General features: G+C 42.5%; 1 protein-coding gene across 1 annotated transcript in view; it reads left to right on the top strand.

Annotated features, from left to right (window-relative positions):
• The first annotated feature begins 11,157 nt into the window (after positions 1 to 11,157).
• pcdh19 (protocadherin 19) overlaps positions 11,158 to 22,473 on the top strand; it is a 129,952-nt gene continuing 118,636 nt past the window's right edge. Inside the window, exons 1-2 of the mRNA XM_078547242.1 lie at positions 11,158 to 11,524; positions 11,695 to 14,245. Of these exons, the coding sequence (XP_078403368.1) occupies positions 11,756 to 14,245 (2,490 nt within the window). The 5' untranslated portion in view covers positions 11,158 to 11,524; positions 11,695 to 11,755. The remainder of the gene's footprint in view (positions 11,525 to 11,694; positions 14,246 to 22,473) is intronic.

The following is a 22,473-nucleotide window of genomic DNA, read 5'->3' as shown; positions in this document are numbered from 1 at the left end:
AGTGCGCTGCTTTGTCCAGGATGATGTTGAGCTTCTTGTGTGTTTGAGCTGCGCTCATCCATGCAAGTGGAGAGTATTCCATCACTTTCCTGCCTTTGCCTTGTTGATGGTGGAAAGGCTTTGGGGAGTCAGGAACGGAGTGATTTACTGCAGAATTTCCAACCTCTGATCTGCTCTTTTAGCCACAGTATTAATGTGACCAATTCAATGGAGTTTCTGGTTAATGCTGAAACCCAGGATATTAATGGTGGGAATTCAGTGATGGTAATGCCGTCAAATGTCAAAAAGAGGCTATTAGACTCTTGTTGGAGACTTCCATTGGCTGGCACTTGTATGGCTTGAATGTTACTCACCGCTTAATAGCCCAACCCTGAATGTTGTCCAGTCCTTGCAGCGTGCGGGTAAGGACTGCTTCATTATCTGCAGAGTTGCGTATGGAACTGTACACTGTGCAATTGTCAGCGAACATCTCAATTTCTGGCCTTATGATGGCAGGAAAGCCATTGATGAAGCAGCTGAAGATGTTTGCACCTAGAACCCAACCCTGAGGAACGCCCTCATCTCACCCCCAGAATTCAGCTCTTTAGCTGGAAAAAGACTGCAATGTGAATCAGTGAGCCAAAACAACATCCCTATTAATGTGCAGGTCAATACAAAGGATGGTAATAATATCACTTCAAATGAGCTGCAGCACAATGTTGTTGGATCGCAGGGAATGATATCTGATAGAGCTATTTTGGATTTATACTCCATGAAAATGGTCTGAAAGAAGCAGAACGACATAGACAAGAGCCTCAGATTACAATAATAAATTGAGGGAATGGTGCTCAAAGGTCTCCCTGTGGGCCCGATCAATATTTTGCTGCCACTGACCAAAGGAGGTTCTGGAAACAAAAATAAAATGCATGAGAGACTTTCAATTTTTCACAATATGGTTAAAACAGTGGAGAAACAAAAGGGACGTGGCCTCAATAAGGTCTTGTCCCTGCATCTCAGCTCCCCAGTGTGATTTATTTGCAGTGGTGGCATGTTACTGATCATTGCAGGTCTTCCCACACTTTATTTCAGTCATGATTTTTACAGCACGGTTGCCAGATTTCTAATGTTCTACTCTTTTCCCAGCCAGCAGATTCTAATGCCTCATGATAACCGGCAAACTAACACATCAGTGATACCGTGCAGCAAACAACACGAGCTAAGGATTCCACATTTCCATTACAATATGAAGCCTTCAGGTGCTCGCACACACAACATGCAGTTTCAGAAATTTACACTCACTCTCTGGGTGTGACATGCATAACAAACTTAAATGGTGAATGACGGGAGCTGGGACTCCGAGGGGGGAGGGCACTGTAAAGGATAAAAATAACATTTGGAGGCAGGAACGCAGATGCAGAAAATGGCAGATATTGTGGAACTGTGCGATTAAAAGATGTTTTCAGAATTCATTATCTTGCGATGTTACTTTTGTGTCATGTTGTCCTTTTGGCTTTTGAAGCACCTTTATCGGCACGACTATAATGGTACTGTTGTGCACACGTGCTATAGTCACATGCTCATGAAAAGAAAACCACACTTTGTGCCTTAGTCTCTGCCAGAGATTTGGAGAATGCTAATTAGATTTTTTTTCCCCTTAATTTATATCTGCATGTTGGTAATTATAAAAGCAGAGTACGACACAGTATAAAAATGATGAACAGAGGAGTTTAGCCAGAGTGGGAGAGCCTCAAGTCCGCTATTGACACAACGCCAATCCTCCAGGTGGCTCTTCATTGCACCGAGATTGCTCGAGCTGTCTGAATAATGCTACAAATCAAATAATCATGCTGCACAGGAGGCCATTCAGTCCATCATGCCTGTGCTAGCCCTTTGAGACAGATATTAATTCATCCCACTGGCCTGCTCTTTTCTTCATAGCCCTAGGTTTTTTTTCTCCCTTTAGCACTTATCCAATTCCCCTTTGAGAGTTACTATTGAATCTGCTTCCACCACCTTTCAGGCAGTGCATTCCAGAGAATAAGAAAATTATTCTAATTTCACTCCTGGACTTCTTGCCAGTTATCTTAAATACGTGTCTCTGGTTGCCAACCCTCCTGACAGGAAGAACAATTTCTCTCTGTTTTTCAATTGTTTCTCTCTCCACAGATGCTGCCTGACCCGCTGAGTGTTTCCAGCATTTCCTGTTTTTATTTTAGATTCCCAACATCTGCAACATTTTGCTTTTGATCTCCCTACCTATTAAAGCTTCTCATCATTTTAAACGTCACCATTAAATTTACCCATAACCTTCTCTGTTCTAAATAGAATAATCTCTAGCCTCTTATGAACACTCTGGTAGGACCTTGTAAATAAAGTAGGTTATAATCACGTGGGTTTTCTGGCTTTAGTGAACAGACTAAACAGGTCAAAATAGGTATCTTGATGTACATGAGAACATGAGATAGAATAAACATCACTCAGAAAACCATGCAGGTATGTGAATCCAAGACATTTGTTAGACAACAAATGGGTGCCTAATTTATGCAGAATTTGGTACTTTGAAAATCAATGCTATTACAGCACTTCTAAGCAAGCTCCACAACGTATGGGCCTGGTAAACATGCCAGGACAAATCTGACACCCCTCCCCTTGCCCCATCTACCCAGGCCGGTGAACCTATGTAAGTAATGGTTTTCAATATACGCAGCAACACACATTGAAGCTCTGAGTAGCTCTGAATGCCACTGCACATGTGTGGGCATCGTATCTAGAAGGGTAACATAATAATGGGCAAATGTAAAGTGACAAATGCAAGCAAAGCAACATTGTTAACTGCTAGAAAAACAGAACAATGCCAGAAATACATTACGTGTTAGGTCTGTCTGACAGGGCAACATGTCTGGTATAAAGTCTTCATCAGAATGGAAAACTGGAAGATAAGCAAGGGTGAGGATGGATGGAAGAGAAATGGATAGAATTTAATTGTGGAGAAATATGACTCTTGGCTCAGAGAGACGGTTAATGGATGCATTGGAGTTTTCATTTTGAAAACTGGCAGGAAATGGAAAATGCTGGGTAACCAAAGTTCATCTCCACACACTAGCTAAGTAAGGCTGTCAAAAGACATGGAAAATATACAAACGCATCCACATAAGCTCCAAGAAGGGGACAAATGAAGTGGGGACAAAGGCTGGGCGGGATGGAAAAGGAAATGCAGAGGATAGCTATTGTCTGAAATTTCTGAAACCAATACTCAGATCAGAAGAGCCAGGCAACCCGGAGAAAGAGGAGAAGCTAGCTTCAATTTTATGAAGTTGTGCCAGCAAAATGGAATTTCTTGAAGTCCAAAGGGCTCTCACAGTAAATTAAGGAAGCCACATATTGGTTGCCAACTTTCACTGGGTGGTTTACTGAAGGCATGAGAGACACGGATGAATTTCACTAAATTGGGGAGGCAGAATTAAATTGCATCAAATTGCATTTAAATTATATGCAAGTGGGCAATTAAGAATGTCAATGAGTTTCCTGCTATTAACAGGCAATGTTTTCTGTTTTGTTACCTTCCTACCACTGACTTAATCACTTACAGTTTTCCTTCCATTGGGAGTCTGACATGTGGTCTCCTGTGCAATTTCCATGTCCACCTACCATCTTGCCACTCCAGTGGGCACCATGCAAACTGGCCCATTAATTCTGTTTCTTTCTCCACAGATGCTGCCTGTCCTGCTGAGTATTTCTAGCATTTCCTGTTTTGATTTACGATAATGCTTTGTGATTTAGTCAGATTTCACGATGGATGGTTACACCAATTGTCCACCTAAAACATTCAAAGCTGCAATCCTCAGGCCTGAGATAGGGCCATACCGGGGAGAACAACTAGGGGGAAAGAGTGTAACATTTTTAGTGGTGACAAGGACACCAAAGATAGTGGAGAGGGTGTGATTTAGCAAATCAGAAGCTGCAGAAATGTCATTAAGAACCATAGTTGAGAATTTGAACGTGCAGCGGGAAGAGGCTTAAGAGAGAGCTTTTTCTGGGGTGGGCACAGAAAGAAATTGGGTTAGGGGAGGGAAGGAGAATCTGGGTAGAGAGTGATGTAAAAGAATGATCAGTGATTGCCTTATTAGTGATAGTTATGATAGGGGGAAGTGAAACAGCATGGGACAACAAGGTCAAGAGGCTGGTCATGAATATGAGTAGGAGTGTTTACATGGAGGGAGAGATTTAGGGGGAAAGGAGAAACATGGCTGCTTCTGTCAAAGTGAAGTTGACCATATCATGAAGCTATCAAGGTGGATCCTTCTAAGCTGCTACAAAGAACACTTTCATATCAAACAGCTTGCACTGCACACATATAACAGCATGTGATAAACACCATCTTTGTAGAGGCAGCACTTTCATTACTTTCCTAAGGAAATAGACACAAAAGTGAGAAACATGCCTATCTTCACCGTCCTCCTGATACCAGCACACTTCTTATCTCCAAATGTGGCCACCAATGCTTTATTGTACATCCATTACTAGGAAGTCTAACTTTTAAAAGGTGATGCTACGTAAAACCACAACATCTTATGGAACATGAAGAATCCATTTAGACCATCAAGCTTGTGCAGTTCTTATCTCCACAAGCCACCTATTGTAATCCCACTCTCCTCTCGCTCTCCACACTATTTAACATTTTTAGTCCTCAAGCAACCATTTCAATAGTTTATAAAATATATCTATTTCATCTATTTCAACAATGGTTTGTGGCAAAGAAACTTGTCCTAATTATCTTCTCAACATGGACACTATTTGTAATTTCCCATTTGATTCTTTTTTGAATTTGTGATAAATGGTTATCATCTCACCCACCATTAGAAACAATCCAAAAGTAATTAGGTTACCATAACTCACTGTGAAGAATTCGTCACCATTTTGCAACCACCACAACTTCTCCTTTAATGATGAACTGCAGCCCTATAAGAGCTTTCACCTCCGCAGATTCAGCAACATTTGCTAAGTGACCAGATTTTCTAACACTTTATGTAAGTTAAGGGAATAGATTCAGATCTAAACATTTGGGTGCAGCCTGAGCTCTTCACTTTTGCCACAGATGAGTTGGTACCATGGGCCACTTTAACCAGATGTTATTATTTTGCAATCTTTCTTGAGTCAAGGGCTGAGCTTGGCTAGAGCAGCATAGACACATATAAGTAACAAATATGGTAGTAGAGATTGAGAGATGTACATATGAATGGCTGTCTTATATGGAAGGAATCCTTGGGACCTTTGACAAGGATGAATGAACAAATGTTGCATATGGTACAGCTGCATTGGAAAAAAAGACTAAAGAAAGAGAATCTAGAGGCCTTGGTAATGAAGGAATGAACATAGGAACATTAAAATGGGGATAGGCCATTAAGTGCTTCGAGCCTGTCCTGCCATTCAATGTCTGATCTGTGACCTAACACCATATGCTTGCATTTGCCCACATCTCTTCTCACATTTGGATAACAAAAACCTATCAAACCCACATGTAAAATTCAAAATGAACAATAGTACTCCAGAAAGAATTGTCCTTCCAGAAAACACGATGGTTGGGGGGAGGGGGGTTTGTTGAAGGAGGGGGTGTGTGTGTTGTTGGAGTGGAATATGTTTACCAGTTGCATCATATTGTGGGTTGTGGATATTGTAGAAGATGATCCAGCAAATGGAAAAGCTGATAGCATGCAAAGTAAGAATTAAGAAGGACGGTAGGATAGAGGTTAATGAAAGAGGGAAGTTGCTTTCTTGATCGTAAAAGGAGTGGGATGGGATGAGAGGAAGCACAGAAAAAAATGATTGATACAAACAAGTGCCCAGATGACCACAACTGAAGCAATACCTCAGCCAAGAAGAAAGGACAGTTCAAAGATTTTGGTATGGAAAGTGGAATCATTAGAGCAAACATGTGACAAAGTTAAAAGTAGGGAAAGGATGACGGCTTTAGAGGAAGTGTTCTGGGATGAAGCATATGCTAGGTAAGCTTGAAAATAAGTGCACTTGTAATAAAAATCCGTGGAAAGCCTTTTGACAGAAATGAAGAATGAGACAAGTCCAGGAAACAGAGGGAAGAGCTGGAAATGAAGGATTAGTGGAAATTGGAAGAGCAATCTTCCAAAAAAAACATTTTCCAAGTTGGAATAAGAGCAGGAAACAGCTTCAACAAAGTCATCAACAAAACAAGGGGGAGGGGTAAGTGAATATGATTGGGACAAAATGTGTTCCACAGACTGTACAAAAGGACAGGGACAGCTGGAACCATGCAGGCCTCTGTAACAACATGTTCTACTTGTAGACAATGAGTAGAATTAAAAGATCTTTGTTCAGGCTGAGACCAAATTTATCCAATTAGAGGGGAGTGGTAGAAGAGACTGGTAGGGCTATTGTTTCAGAAAGAAGCTTGGGGAGATAAAGGTGTAAAGGGATTGTAGACACAAGGTGAATGATTTGGGCAAAAAATTTAAAATGATCAAAGGGGCAGAGAGGGTGATGGATGTAGGAAGGTAGAGAATGCAAAAAGGGGCAAAAGAATACAAAGCAGGATTTGTTAAAACAATGAATCTGCCAGGACAGTCCTGTTTTTACATTTTGAGGACATGGAAATGGCCTTACCAGATTTGGGAAAAATGAAATTGGAAACAGTGAAGGTCAATCTCCAGGTCAGCTAGAAGTTCAATTGAAACTGTTGCTTATTTTAACCTCACTTTCATGGCACCAGCACTCATTATGATGTTGTACATTAAATAACCATGCAACTCTCTCTCTTGGAGAGAGAGTTGACATGCATTTTTCTCTAGAAATAAGTACAAGAACCTGATAGATGCATATCAAGTAGACTAAGAAGAAAAAGGACGATATATATGCGATATTAGCACCAACACAACACAAAAGGGAATGGCACCCATACCGCAATAAAATAAAGACAATATATTACAATAGAAGAGCAGAGTTAACCTACAGTTGGGTAAATCAGTACTGAAACACTGGTGGTCTCTCATGCAAGCGATAGCACTGCTTATTCAAACATTTTAACACAGAAGAACATGGCAAATCATTTTCATAATTACATGTAAAGTAATTTATTTCAACTGTTGCAAAAACAACTACAGGTAATGTCTGTTTCAAGCTGCAATAGCCGATTTATGAGGCTACACCCAGGATTAAGTTAAGCTCTTCTCAGAAAAAATTGCATGTTCACTGAAAGCCCATTAGTATAAATTAGGCTTGCATACATTTTTCATGACTCATGAAAATAAAAGCAGGCAAATATTCATGTTTTGTAAATGTTATTATCGCATACAGAACTAAAACTGTCATCTAACTGCCTGCCATACTGTAAAGAAATCCAAGACTGTTTTTTGTGCACTGCATTTTAAACAATTTTAAGATTGCTCTGTGTATGGATACTGCAGCCTTCATATGTCGGTTTAATCAGTTGGGAGCCCAAAACCTTACCCAAAGCCAGACTTTTTCCAATATAAAAATAGAAAGGGCTGGAAAAACTCAGTTGGTCTGGCAGCAAGTGTGGAGAGAGAAACAGAGTTAATGATTCAAATCCAATATGACTTCTTCAGAACAGAACAGAAGATTTTTCCTAATTCTTCTTAATCTTACAAGTCATTGGCACCGCAGTGTCTCACTGGAATCTCTAGTATTTCTTTAATGTCATCAAGATGTTTTCTAAATATGAAACAAAAACAGAAAATGCTGGAAAACTCAGCAGGTCTAACAGCATCTGTGGGGAGAAAAACAGAGTTAACGTTTCGAGTCCGTATGACTCTTCTTCGTAGAAGTCATACGGACTCGAAACGTTAACTCTGTTTTTCTCTCCACAGATGCTGTTAGACCTGCTGAGTTTTTCCAGCATTTTCTGTTTTTGTTTCAGATTTCCAGCATCTGCAGTATTTAGCTTTTATTTTGTTTTCTAAATATGTTTTTTTTTGCCAAATCTCTGCCCAGGCATAAATACAGAGGTAAGAGTCAGTCAGTGCTCTCCATCAGAGTATACCATGTAAATGTGTGCTTCAGTGAGCATGAAGTCAAGTCCTTACACAGCACTCTTGCTAACTTAACACACATATCAACCTTTATTTTTCCTAGCACTTCATATCCAGTCAGCCTTCCAAAATCAGGCAGAATGACAGGGATATGATTTCACATTCTTAAATAACTTAGTTAAAAAACCACTTAGCCTCACAATTCATCAACAAATACATTGCATACCCATACCGGAGAATATCATTCAGAACAAATGCAGTATTTAAATGAGGATATCTGACAATTAAGCTCATTGTTAGGCCCCACCAAGCACCTTAATTGCAAGTGAAAACAATGATTACATTGGCATATGAGGCATACCATTATCATAGTACCACATACTGTGCCTTTAATTTCACTGCAGTGTAAAACAAAACTAGGGATGCGCTCAAACACCATAACATCTAACAATACTGTGAGTCTATGCAACTGCGAACGTACAGCGACCGTGTACGTAGAAGTAAAGCTAATACAGTTCCGTGACACTTGACAAATGTTTATCAGAAAGTCTGAGAAGCCATCCACTCGAAGTTCCTCAATGGGCAGCTGGATTATTTTGGGTTCATCTGCTATTTGTACCCTCAATCGGGTCCAGATATTCCATTTAATTTGCCCACTGTGTGGCGCTAGTGAGGTTCATTTCCCCAGTTCTTCCCAAGTGCTTAAAACGTCGGTGAACCAATAAAGGAGTTTTTTTTTAACTTATTGATTACACGGAATATGCAGACCAATTAAATGTGCTCTTCATTTTCGCACGAGTTGACACGGTAGTCAAAAATAAAGATTAAACGAAACTGATTGCACAGACATGCGTCTGAAGAGTTAAATCCAAGTAGACGCTCCTTTCCCCCAAATCTTACTGTTGAAAGTAGGGAACAGTTGCTTCCTCACTTTTCACATCGATCACACAGCACAGCCCGAGTGAGTGCCTCGAGGTGTCACTGTACAATGAGTGGAAGAAGGTGCGCGTTTATTTGTCCAGTCCTATGTCCTATTGACTTAATCACAACACACCCGCTGTAATGAATACTGCATGGCGACTGGCGGCTTAGTCAACAAACTGTTAAAATGCCAGCAGCCCTCCCACACTGTCCCCTGATCACAATGCACTTTGCTGTCTGATAGCCTAGGGTGACTCTCTCCCTTTACAATTGTGCATTTGTTTCTTGCTCGACTAACTAGATGGCATTTTCACATTGCATTCGGGATACTTTCGCTGCAATCCCACTAAATTTACTAACACCGATGTGTACTGAAAGAGTGTGTGTGTTTGGGGAGGGGGGTGGGGGGGGTGGCAAGGGGGCAGTAACAAACCTCACTGCGGCGCTTGAAGGGTTATAGTTTTCCTCAGGAAGGCTGGCGGACCATCAAAAGTATCTGAGGGGTTGGCACGTAGGAGGGATCTTACCCTTTTAATAAAATGGTCCTTGCTTCGATCCACCCAGCGGTTTTACAGTAACAGAAGTAATGAAATCGGGCTTGGATCTGAATCTGCTATTATTTAGCTGCGAAAGACAGCGAAACATAGACATCCTATTTAGTTTCCCTCGGGGTAACACGATTCGGCTGACGCGCTGTTGTCTTGTCTATCGTTGAATGATTTAATATGAGGACCCATTACAACGGTAATAATTTTACCTGAACCGTCCCTCCATTTCAATTCACCTGGGGGGAGTTTTAATGGGCACGGAATCCCATTCAGGCTGCATTCTAGTACTCAATCAAATATTACAGGCGCCACTTCAGTTGTATTGATCACCCAGTTCCGACAGAGTCGACCACAACATACCAGCAAAGAACTCCACGTATGTGTTAGCAATTCAAATAAACTCACTGGTCTTCGCGCAAAATAATGGAAACAACAAAAACAAAACATCTCGCTGACTCATTTCGGTTGTAACCCGACTAGCGGGTACAAGTCAACCCATTGGTTGGGATTTTATTGAAATGGAATCTTGTCATTTCTGTCGGCAGACCCTAAATGCAGCTCTCCGGTGACTTTAAAACAAAGCGCTGTCTGCAGAGAGCGGATCTCTTTCAGGAAAAGCAGCAAGCTGATTGATTTCTTTTCTCGAATGTGAGTGGGGGCAATGCCTAAATACATCCAGCTCATACCACAACCTCCCCCCACCCCCACCTCCGCCCCCCAAAAATAGGCTTTGTTAATAAAACAGAAAACCTGCTCTCGTTTAATGTGGTTTTAAGTTAGAGATCTCTACCTTAAATCTCTGTGATGTCCAATGAAATGGAATTTTTGCAGCACAGGAGGTGATTATACGACGCAAATAGATACCGCCTCTGCTCTGTTATAATTACGGTATTTAAACACAATAACAATTATGCTGGTACACACAGATTGATTCTTCAAATTACATCCATGTTAATCTCCCACTTCCTAGCTTTTAATGAGACTGCAAAAGTATTTTCAAGAAAGCCGAGCAGGGATTCCATTTGCTTTCTTGTCAAACAGTAAAAAGGGATAGCTTTTTAAATCGCCGTTTGGAAAATAAACAAAACAATTGTGCTCAATTTACAAGCTATTTACAACTTGATTTATTTTACACATGCTCACACTCACAAACACAAACTCCCACGCAGGCATCCTCACGCACACTCCAACACTCCACACACACAAAATTACACACACATACCCCCCGACACAGACGCACACACAATCACACACACTCTCACACATACACTCCAACACTCCTCACACACAATCACACACTCACACTCCAACAATCCTCACACACACACACACACCCACACTGAAGCTCTCGCATACACACACTCCAACACACCTCACACACAATCACACACTCACATACACACACTCCAACACTCTTCACACACAAAATTACACACACAAACTCCCACACAGGCACTCTCAAATACACAGTCCAACACTTCTCACACACAAAATTACACACACAGACACTCATACACACACTTCAACACTCCTCACACACAATCACACAGACACTCTCACATTCACACACACTCCAACACTCTTCACAAAATTACATACACAAACTCCCACACAGACACTCACATACACACTCCAACACTCCTCTCACACACACATTTTACAAGCTCCACCTCCCATGCTGGGATCACAGGAGTGGTGGCTCATCCCCATAGCTCCTGAAATTGTTCAAAAGAACTTGTCAATTTGCAGCTGTCGATCAATCCTTGCACTTGGCTCTCATTGGCTGCGGCGAAAGCTGGTCCCGGGACTCAGGCGCGCCAAGCAGAGTCGCCACTGCTCAGTTGCACTTTGCAATGGCAGCATTGTGAGAGCGGAGCTGCACCGTGTTCCACCTCCTGGTCCACACCATCAGGATACACGAGTGTGTGTTTCCAAAATAAACTTCGATCGGAAGGAAAAGATCGCAGACTGGGATCTGAATCCAAATTAACCCTCCTGCCGCAACATACAATCTCTTTGGATGATCTGCAGATCTCGACATGGTTGAGTGCTGAAGTAAGTGCAGCCCGAATAGCAGAGGTTTCGGTGTACACCAGGCAGTGCACTGCAGCTTACAACGTGAAATCTTACAACCCGGCTTCATTCTCTTAAAGACTTCATCTGGGGATATTCTGGAGGTGAACTGAGTGCGTGTTTATTTATTTTTTTGTTTTACTTTGCAATAGGACAGTGAGGATTTTGAGCCTCGTTCGTTTCCATCATGCCAGTCTCTAGGAATGGTTTGCAATGAATCGAAAAATCAACAGGTACCGAGCCGGGATGGATTTGCTGTTGCTGCTTGCCCTGCTCCTGTGGGCTCGGGCAGCCGCCGTGATTAATCTGAAATACTCGATCGTGGAAGAGGAGAGAGCTGGGACGGTGATCGGGAACATAGCGAAAGACGCCGGCTTCTCAACTTGGGAACAGACGGTGCCCCTTTTCCGCGTTTTATCCAACTCGGCGCCGCATCTGGTGGAAATCAACCCGCTGACCGGATTACTGGTGACGAAGCAGAAGATCGACCGAGATCTGCTGTGCCGGCAGAGCCCCAAATGCCTGATCTCCCTGGAGGAGATGGTCAACTCCATGGAGATCTATGTGATCAAAGTGGAGATCCTGGATCTGAATGATAACTCGCCCAGCTTCCCGACCGAGCAGATCGACCTGGAGATCTCGGAGACGGCCAGCCCGGGCACCAGGATCCCCCTGGAGAGCGCTTACGACCCGGACGCAGGAGATTTCGGGGTGCAGAGCTACCAGATCACCCCCAACGACCTGTTCGGGCTGGAGATCAAGAGCCGAGGGGACGGCTCCCGTTTCGCTGAGCTGGTGGTGGAGAAGCCCCTGGACAGGGAGATGCAGTCTCACTACAGCCTGCTGATCACCGCCCTGGATGGGGGCGAACCCCCCAACTTCGGCACGGCCCAGCTCAACATCAAAATCATCGACTCCAACGACAACTACCCGGTGTTTGAGCAGAGCACCTACACGGTGAATGTGCTGGAGAATGCGCCGGTCAACTCGCTGGTCGTCGACCTGAAGGCGTCGGACCCGGACGAGGGGACGAACGGCGAGATCGTGTACTCCTTCAACAGTTATGTGTCGGATAAGACTAGGGAACTTTTCAAACTGGATCCCAGGACAGGAGCCATCACGGTGAAGGGTAACGTTGACTATGAGGAGGGCAGCGTTTATGAGATCGATGTCCAGGCGAAAGACCTGGGTCCCAATTCGATCCCGGCTCACTGTAAGGTGACGGTCAATGTGGTGGATGTGAATGACAACGTGCCGGTCATCACCTTGTTCTCAGTGACCAGTGAGACGGTGGAGGTGAGTGAAGCCGCCCCTCCAGGTTATGTGATCGGTCTGGTCCGGGTCTCCGACCGCGACTCCGGGGCGAACGGGAGGGTCCAGTGCAAACTGCTCGGGGACGTGCCTTTCAAACTGCAGGAGTATGAGAGTTTTTACACCATCCTGGTGGACGGGAGGCTAGACCGGGAGCAGAGAGACCTCTACAACCTCACCATCCTGGCCAAAGACGGCGGCTCCCCCTCGCTGCAGTCCACCAAATCCTTCACGGTCAGGATCACGGATGAGAACGACAACCCCCCTCTCTTCTCCAAACCTTTCTACCAAGTCATCGTCCAGGAGAACAACACCCCGGGCTCGCACCTCCTCTCGGTGTCCGCCCGAGACCTCGACCTGGGCTTGAACGGCAGCGTCTCCTACCAGATTGTCCCCTCTCAGGTCAAAGACATGCCCGTCTTCACCTATGTGTCCATTAACCCCACCTCGGGGGATGTGTACGCCCTCAGGTCGTTCAACCACGAGCAGACCCGCTCCTTCGAGTTCAAGGTCATGGCCAAAGACGGGGGGAGTCCTGCCCTGGAGAGTAACAGCACGGTGAGAGTCATTGTGCTAGATGTCAATGATAATGTGCCGGTTATAACCGCCCCGCCTTTGGTTAATGGGACCACTGATGTCTACATACCCAGGAACGTGGCCTCGGGTTATTTAGTCACTGTGGTCAAAGCCGATGACTACGACGAGGGTGACAACGGCCGCTTGACCTACGAGATCGCCGATGGCGCCCGAGGTTTTTTCGAGATGGACCAGACGAATGGGGAGATCCGAACCAGCAGGAGCTTTGGGGAGGAAGCTGAGGCCAGCTATGAACTGATTGTGGTGGCCCAGGATCACGGGAAGCCCGCCCTATCTTCCACCGCTCTGATTGTGGTGTACCTCTCCCCTGCTTTAGATGCTCAGGAATCCACAGGGTCCCTGAATCTATCTATCATTTTTATCATTGCCCTGGGATCCATTGCTGCCATCCTCTTTGTAACCATGATCTTTGTGGCCGTCAAGTGCAAGCGAGATAACAAGGAGATCAGGACCTACAACTGCAGGGTAGCAGAGTATTCCTATGGGCAACAGAAGAAACCCAAGAAAAAGAGTAAGATCAGCAAGAGTGACATTCGGCTGGTGCCCAGAGACATGGAGGAGACAGACAAAATGAATGTGGTCAGCTGCTCTTCTCTCACCTCCTCCCTGAACTACTTTGACTACCACCAGCAGACTTTGCCCTTAGGATGTCGGAGGTCAGAGGCCACCTTTTTAAACGTGGAGAATCAGAATTCGAGGAACTCGACTGGAAACCATGTGTATCACACCTTCACCAGCAGCCAGAGCTCCCAACAGCAGCCAGACCTTATCATCAATGGTATGCCCCTTCCAGAGGTGAGTGCCTTGACTAATCTGGCATTTTAGAGGCTAGTACATGACCAGTGCAGTGGTGTGAGCAGTTTCACCCCATCTATTACCACCTGATATTGATTAAGAGCTCAGAGTTGGTGAGAAATATAGATTCACAATAAAATGTCAGTTGAGACTCTTTTAAAACAACTTGGCATTTTGCAAAGTTACTAACAGCACAACCAAGCAGCAAAAGACTGCTGGCCAATCTGATACAGCAAACTTGTTTTAATTCAGTGATGTGGAATACACTGAATACACTATCTGAGAGGGTGGTGGAAGCAGATTCAATAGTAACATTCAAAAGAGCAAACGAAACAAGCTGCAGGGCAATGAGGGAAGAGCAGAGGAGTTGGGTTAAGTGGAGCACCGTACTAGAGAGCTGGTACATGCATGAATGGCCCTTCTTCTGTTCTGCATCATTCTGGGTGTTGGACGAGTAAATAGTTACATTCCATTTCACTTAATTTCACTGCAGTTCCATCTCAGAAAGCATTGCAGGCAAAGATGATCAGCTGTATTGTAACACTGTGCAGCTATCAATTTGTTTTTGTTGTGGGTATGAAAATGGGTTTACATGCTGTATTTAATGATTCAAGAAGTCAATGAAACAATGTACATAAGTGGTTGACTTTACACAACTTTAATTAACGTGGCACTCCATATCTAAGAAGCAATTATTCTGCCTCTAGTCATAAGGTGAGGGTGAATAAATGGACCTGGGTGGGGTTGAGGAGCCGTGCTTGGGGAAGAACCCTTGGGGCACTTTGAGATGTTTCAATTCACTGGTTTGAACTCAGGAGTATTCTACAAGTATTTGTTGTTGCCAGTGCATATTGAGTAATGGTTGGATGTGAAATTGGAGGCGAGATGTGAATAAGTACCTGAAAATGAATCATAAATATTGCAAGGAGGAGGCTAACATGGGTTCAGTGTAATGAGAAAGTAAATTCATTAAGTACAAATGAACCTCAGGAGCTGAAAAAATGGGAAATACAACAGCTATAGGAAAGAAAGGAGTTCAGATGAGGGAAAGCATTTTTTAATATGACAATGAGAGGGCACTGAAAGTTACTGAAAACTGGGAGGACAGATTGATGTTTCTTATCTCCATTTTCAAAGGGAAAGCAGAAAGCAAGAATGAGCTTTTTGAAAAGTTGTTATGACCTTTCAAAAAGTTAAATTGAAAAAGCAAGGAAAATCCAGGAGCATGAAAGCAGAAATAAAGTAAGTAGACAATAACTATAAGTAGAAATAGAACATAAAACAAATATGACATTGAACAAAAATGAAGATGAATGTTAATAACAAACATTATAAATAAATTGGCAAAATAAATCAGACATTTTGTGGAAAAAAGGAAGCAATGTTTCTTCCCTGTATTTGCAACAGGGAAGTTCTGTTTCTTATTGGCACTGACTCATTTAACTCACTGAAAGTTATTGTCAACAACATTTTTCCTGGAGTGATGGCATTACAAAATAGTTTCAACTTCTGTTGAAATAATAGACAACTCCTTACAGTAGTGACAATGGTGGAACAGCATCCAAAAAAGAGGGTATATTTGCCACTGTCCCTCCAAGGGACAAACTAGTGCATACTGACAATCTAAATGGTTGCACTTCATTCCCAGTGCTACATAAATTGCTGAAAGCCTGATTACAACCTGCAAAAATGCTGGTTGTAATCCAGTTCTGCAGCTGGATTGCATGAGGAAGTTTGTGAAATAGAGGGTGAATGTTGGTGGCGTTTAGAGGCAGTGGTTGGTTTTTCCCTTCCCAAAACATGCCCCAAATTGGACCTTCATTCTAACTTGGTCTAATTGTCCTCTTTTACTCTGAACATGCAGACAGCATGTCAGTTGTGTGTGCCAGTTAAATAATTGATTGAAAGTCAAATTATTCAGTGGGCAGAAAAAAGACTTGCTGAATGTAATGAATATGATCTGTGAAAAGGAAAGATTTACCTCTTCTGAGTATCAACAGCTTAATTTAAAAAAGAATCAAAAATAAAATTCTAATGCTGAATATTAGAAAAGAAAATTAAACAAATTCATTGATCTGTAAAATACTGTTAATTGATGTATTCTGCAATTAAATGAATGGGAATAATTGAGCTACAGTCATTCTCAAAAGATTATCCTGCACAACCAGGAATTTAGATTCAGCAAAAAAAGAGTGCGACAATGTGAGTTCCTGACACAATGCTAATTCTTGTAAGATATCAGTCGTCATGATTGGGTTGAATGTTCCCATACACACCAGCGACCATTCTCCCTCCACCAACCTACCCCCACTAAAAGCAATGTTTGAATTACCATCAGAGATTCTGTGCTTATACTTGACATCAACAAAACACCAGCGTACGTAGGACTGTAGCAGCAGAGTCAACGAGACTCAGCCTTGTTTGGCCCTAGCAGCTGCTTTGCTGCGAGCTACTTAGCCCATTTTCTCTTGATCTGCCATGATCACAGTAATCACAATAGCCAAAAAGAAGGCAGCATTGATTTTACATCCTGTGACGTTGTGCGACCCCTATTGCCTGGGCCACACACTTTCCACAAGCTCGCTCTTTAACTGCTTGATGAGGAGAGTTAATAGCATTTAGTTTTCTACGTAACTCTCTTAAGAACATTTTCAAGAATTGCACAGGAGTTAAAGTGATTTGAATTTTTATTTATTATGACATGCAATATGTCACACTTGTTTAGTTCATCTAAATTTGAAATTGACAGATTTCTTCTCCCTCAGAAAAGAGAGATAGTTTTATCACTAAACAGTGATCTTCCCTTACAGGCAGTATAGTTTCTGTAAGTGAAGCATGCTTGCTTAAGCTTTCAAAAATATAGTGGTGGTATGATGGAGGGCTATCACATCACAGGTTGGTGTGATTTGACTTGATGCCATACTTCTGCTGACCTTTTAAACTTGTTGCGAGCACTGAGCAAAGATCGGGAAACTCCTGGTGGAAAGAGAAGGAATATTGAATAGGTGGGGTGGGGGTGGCGGCGGGGTTGGTGTAGGAGAGGGTGAAGTGAAACCTTGACCAAGTTCCCCTTATGCACTCCTGGGTATCCAGCCATGAACATTGTTGGCTGGGAATTGAGGACACATGCCATTACTAGAAAAGTGTATATGTGAGATAAAAGGGGGAAAGCAAAGAGAACAAATTAGGTGAGGGTGGAGGTGTGCAAGGCATTTACCCTTTTAAGAGGATACAGCCTTCAAATAAATTTAAAAATAAAGTTAGTTTCAATAATTTAAGATTTTAACAGTCTTAGGATCTGATAAATACCAAATGATAGATATTATGAAGTTTCTAACGTTACTGAATTAAACACCACATTCGAATGAAGAATGAGTGTTGAGAAAAAAAGAGACATTTTCTGTCGAAGCTTTCCATCTTGTCAGGACAATTCGCAAGAAAATACTGATGTCAGGGGAAACAACAAAAAGTGCCCAGTCTACCTCAGATTACCCTGGAAGGGTAAGGTAGCTCAAAAATTTGAGCAACAGGTGAAGCTAGCTGTTTCACTCTGCTACTGTGCAGTAGTAACATGAATGGTATTCACCACTAACAGGATGCTGCCATCAAGCCAAAAAGACATTCTGCCTCTCACACAAATGAGTAATGTGGTATATGAATTTCAGTGCCAGTATGATGCTAGGCATGTAGGCTGTACATCCCAAAGACTGGTGGATCATATCAAATAGCATGTCCCTTCCACTGTTGGCAATGGGCAAGGTACAGACATACCCAACCAAGCTGTGATTGCAAAACTCCAACCACAGTGTCCAACATTAGATATGATTTTATGATTGGGCAACATTTGCTAAATAATCCTCAGTGCGCTAAGAATTTGCTGACAACCAATTTAAGATTGCTAGTCAGGCTCACAGTGTGGTGCATTTATGTGTACTGGAAGCTACATATATTAATACACAGGGCCCTTTTCTTTGCAGATAGAAAGAACATATACAACACATTGTGCCTGTTTCAGCTAAACAAAATAATTGGCAGCCATTCACTGGTTCATTCCCCCGATCAATTTCAAACAATGCTTGGTAGTTAACTGTCAGTCACAACCAACTGGTGCATTCTCCATGGCAACACTTTTACCAATCAGAGTTCACTTGCCAACCAGTCAGCCATCTCTTCTCATGTAATATAAATGTGTGGTTTCCCCGACGTTGGCATTTTCTTGTGAATCGTCCTGATGAGTGCAAGCTGAAAAGCTTTGACAAAAATGTTTTTTTTCAACAATACTTAAGTTCTGTACTACCAAACGACTAAATAAAGAATCAATTAATGAACAGATTACCTGGTCATTATTAAGTTGCTGTTTGTACAAGCTTGCTGAATGCAGATTCACAGATTCTACTTTACAACAATGACTACATTTAAACAAGTAAAAGCAAAATACTGCAGATGCTGTAAATCTGAAATAAAAACAGAAAATGCTGGAAATACTCATCAGGCCTGGCAGCATCCATGGCGAGAGTAACAAGAGTTAACATTCCAAAAGGTATTTCATTGTCTGTAGATGCTTTGGGACATCCCAAAGTGATAAAAGATGTTATTTAAATACAATAATAAAGGCAAAATACTGCAGATGCTGGAAATTTGAAATAACAGAAAATGTTGGAAAAACTCAATAGGTCTTACCGCATCTGGAGAGAGAAACAGAGTTAAAGTTTCAAGCCAGTATGACTTTTTCAGAGTTATTGTATTTAAATTCTATTTATAGAAGCTACAGATTCTATTTAAATGCAAGTCTTTCTTTAACTTTCATCCTAGTCACAGAATAATGCTGAACAAATTAATGGCCATATTGATGTAATGCAGATTTGTGCCATCAAACAGGCAAGGGAATTAATTACTGAAATACCCAACTAAATAAACAGTTTGAGATTAGACAATACAAAGTCATTATTTGTGGGAACTTTTGTATTTTTCTGATAGGTGTATTGTGTGAATTATGACCTTTTATGCAAATGACGAAGCATTAGTTCAGGCTCCTTAATGCACTTTTTAGCTGTCTGGCACAGTAATCTGAACCGTTCAATCTGAAGATTTACTGCCGAGATTAGATTTCAACTGTTTTGTTAAAGGAAGGTGCTGCAGGCATGTTCCAATTACCATTCATCAAGATAAGGTAAAGGCCAGGCTCTCACAGGAATGGGTTGCAATGCAGGTTATTGACCCATGAACAGCTATCATTGAATCTATTGTGTGAAATACCCTAGTACGGACGCATTCCAAAAGCATTGGAAAGGTTACAAAAAGGCCTGTGAAGTTCACTAATGTATGGAACACCCTTGGAAAGAATGTGCATTCTTTACTTTTGTCTCCATTGTCGTTTGAATGGCCACCTTGGGTGTTTGTGTGATCTACATAAAAGCTTGGATCAGGCCTGACTTTTTCCATAACAATGGCATCCCTTTTAATGTCATGCAGAGGGCAAGTTCTCATCAAAACTGAGCTTCTGGACAAAGCACTTAGTATTGCTATCATCTTTTTACCATTAAAAAGGGAATAAACGAAGACCAGCGCTCAGAGTTTTACATTACAACAGTGCAGAAGTCTATTCTCTGGTGCCGGTTACATCGCTACCTATAAACAGCGTGGGACTTGGGGCAAAATCAATGGAAGGACTGTGAGTCTGCTGTTGAAAGGAGGCCTGCCTATTCTGGGACATTAAATGGTGAAATCCAGTCCCAGATGTTTGCAGTCATCCTTGCGTTATACCCCAGAGCCTCACATGCCAACAGAGACCAGTGCCTGATCCAAATGTTAATGGGAAGAGAGTCAAATAGCTCACAATAGCCAGTCAAGAACTAAAACAACCAACAAAGCAGCTAAAGATTCTCTTGATAGGTACAGGGGTTAAATTACCTGTTGCTGCTGTATGCTGAAAAGATTGCAGGACAGAATTGGCAATGTGATTTAGGTATATGTAAAATTTGTTGGCCAAATACACAGAGACTTAGCTGCTTTGCCTGTTTTCTGCCTCTGGTTATCACTGGTTCACATGGTAAACTTTCTTTTAAATTAGCTATTGGCTAAATTTAAAAAAAATCCTCTTGTGCTTAATTGATTTTCTTCCTGGTAAAAATAATTTTTACTTTATGACACATTTCCATGTGATAGTATGCTGAAAGATGCTGCATTTTATTTTACAGTTGGGATTACCCTGGCAGCTCTCTTATCACATACTCCGATTTCCATTAAACTTTTATGTAAAGAAAGTGCTTAGGAAATCATTGGGACCTCAACATGGTGCGCTGGGATGTGTTAGAAGGTGGAGATGGCTGAGTTCTTGGTGCCAACTTTGCCTGGGTATATGGGTGGTGGGGTGGGGGACACCGGGAGGTAGTGGGTTATGGAGGCAGGGAAGGACAGGAGGCTTCTCTAAAAGGTGGGAGGTAAAATTGAAGGACCAATTGCCTTATACAGGCCAGTTACAGAGCAGTGGTGCTGGAATATGAGAGTAGCATTGTCCTTGGAAAACCAGTGCCACAGCAGCCAGCTCAAAGCTGAGTTTGGAAGGGCCACGGCACAGGTCGCATGTCCGCTCTGTCAAAGCACAGCCCAGTGGGAGGGGTGAATCAGAAACCTCGTGTGAAATAGAATTTACTTCTATTCTGTTTTTTCATATATAAATAATAGTCCAGATGCGTTCCATAGCTCATTGCGCCAAGTGCAGCATCTTACTGAGATTGTCACAGTTGGTAATGTCTCTAAATGCATCATCTGCTAATCAGTTAACTTGACCTTTTCAGACATCCTAAATACAACATAGGGAGAGAAAAAAAAGCAGATCTGCCAAAACAAGAGCAGACCAGGACATTCGTGATACTGCAGTGCTTAAAAATAGAAGTGCAACATGAAGTGGCAACAGGTTTTTCAAACTTTGCCTGTTAACTGACTCAGATACGTTAAGTGATCATAGGACGAGAATACTTTCCGGTGGGGATCTATGGAAAAGGAAGGAGGGGTTGATCCTACTGAGTAATACTGTACAGTCATTGAAAGCTCTGGACTCAGTAACAAGGGAGGTATTTGGTATGTGCTGCCAAAAGCTACAGAAAAGCAGCTTCTTCTGAACATGCAGCTCGAGAGGGGGTTGCAGAAACACACATCTAAGGCAGCAATCAATAGAATACATGCACAATTTAATGTTTTGAACTGACCCGTGTAATCTTACTCCAATATAATTTACGCTTGAGCAGCAGTTTAATTCTATCACTCGCGAGGTCAGGTTTACTTTATGTGGGTGGAGCTCCGCATATCTTCCCTTCAGGTGAAGAACTGAGGGTGACAGGGCAACCTGTTCTCAGGCCTCCATTTGTGTTGCTCAGGATCAACCACTAGGAGGTGCATGTGAACTGCCTGGGGGATGCTTTCTTTTGGATTCTATTTTGTCTCCTCTGCCAGGAAGCGGCTGGTTATTCTTGGCACTGTGGATCTCAGTAACTTAAGGCAAGGTGGAGGTCGGGAAGGGAGTTCAATTCATGAGTCTTGGTCCTACCTCCCATTAGGTGCTCCTTAAAACCTACCTCTTTGACCAATATTTTAATCATCTTCCCTAATATCTCTTTATGTAGCTCAGTATCAAAATTTGTTTGACAATGCTCCTGTGAAGTGCTTTGGGACAGTTTACTATGTTAAAGGCGCTATATGAATGCAAGTTGTTTTTTTCCTTGGCAGACTGCCCTTTTTAATATCTTGCTGTTAAATTGCTGTTAAAAGAATGGTTTCTTGATTTCAAATCAAGCCTCCAAAGGCGTGAGATGCAGCTGTTCACTCCAGTGTAAGTGAGGCTGCGGTATTCTAACTGATCAACAATGTGCCCTGGTTGATATTTATCCCTCAACCTAGATTACTAAAAGAAAGATTACCTGGTCATTTTTGGCGGGGCCTTGCTGTGAGTAAATTGGCTGCTGCGTTTCCCACATTACATCAGTGACTACAATTCAACAAGCAGTTCTTGGCTGTGAAGCACTTTGGGATGCCCTGATGATAGGCGCTATGGAAATGCTTTCTTTCTTTTAAAAAGTACAACAGGAGTGCGAGCTGAGAACTGCAATTGGGCTGGTCCTGCACCATAGAAATGTGATGTAACTTCTGTGTCAGGATGCTAGCGCTCAGATGCACTGCCTGGCCCACCGCACTTCCTGGCCTATTGTTGCAGGTGACAAAACAGGATGCAG

Source organism: Cetorhinus maximus, chromosome 8, assembly GCF_964194155.1.
Source record: "Cetorhinus maximus chromosome 8, sCetMax3.hap1.1, whole genome shotgun sequence".
Lineage (NCBI taxonomy): Eukaryota > Metazoa > Chordata > Chondrichthyes > Lamniformes > Cetorhinidae > Cetorhinus > Cetorhinus maximus.
Note: the sequence above shows the minus strand (reverse complement) of the source record. Positions and strands in the feature narration are given on the sequence as shown.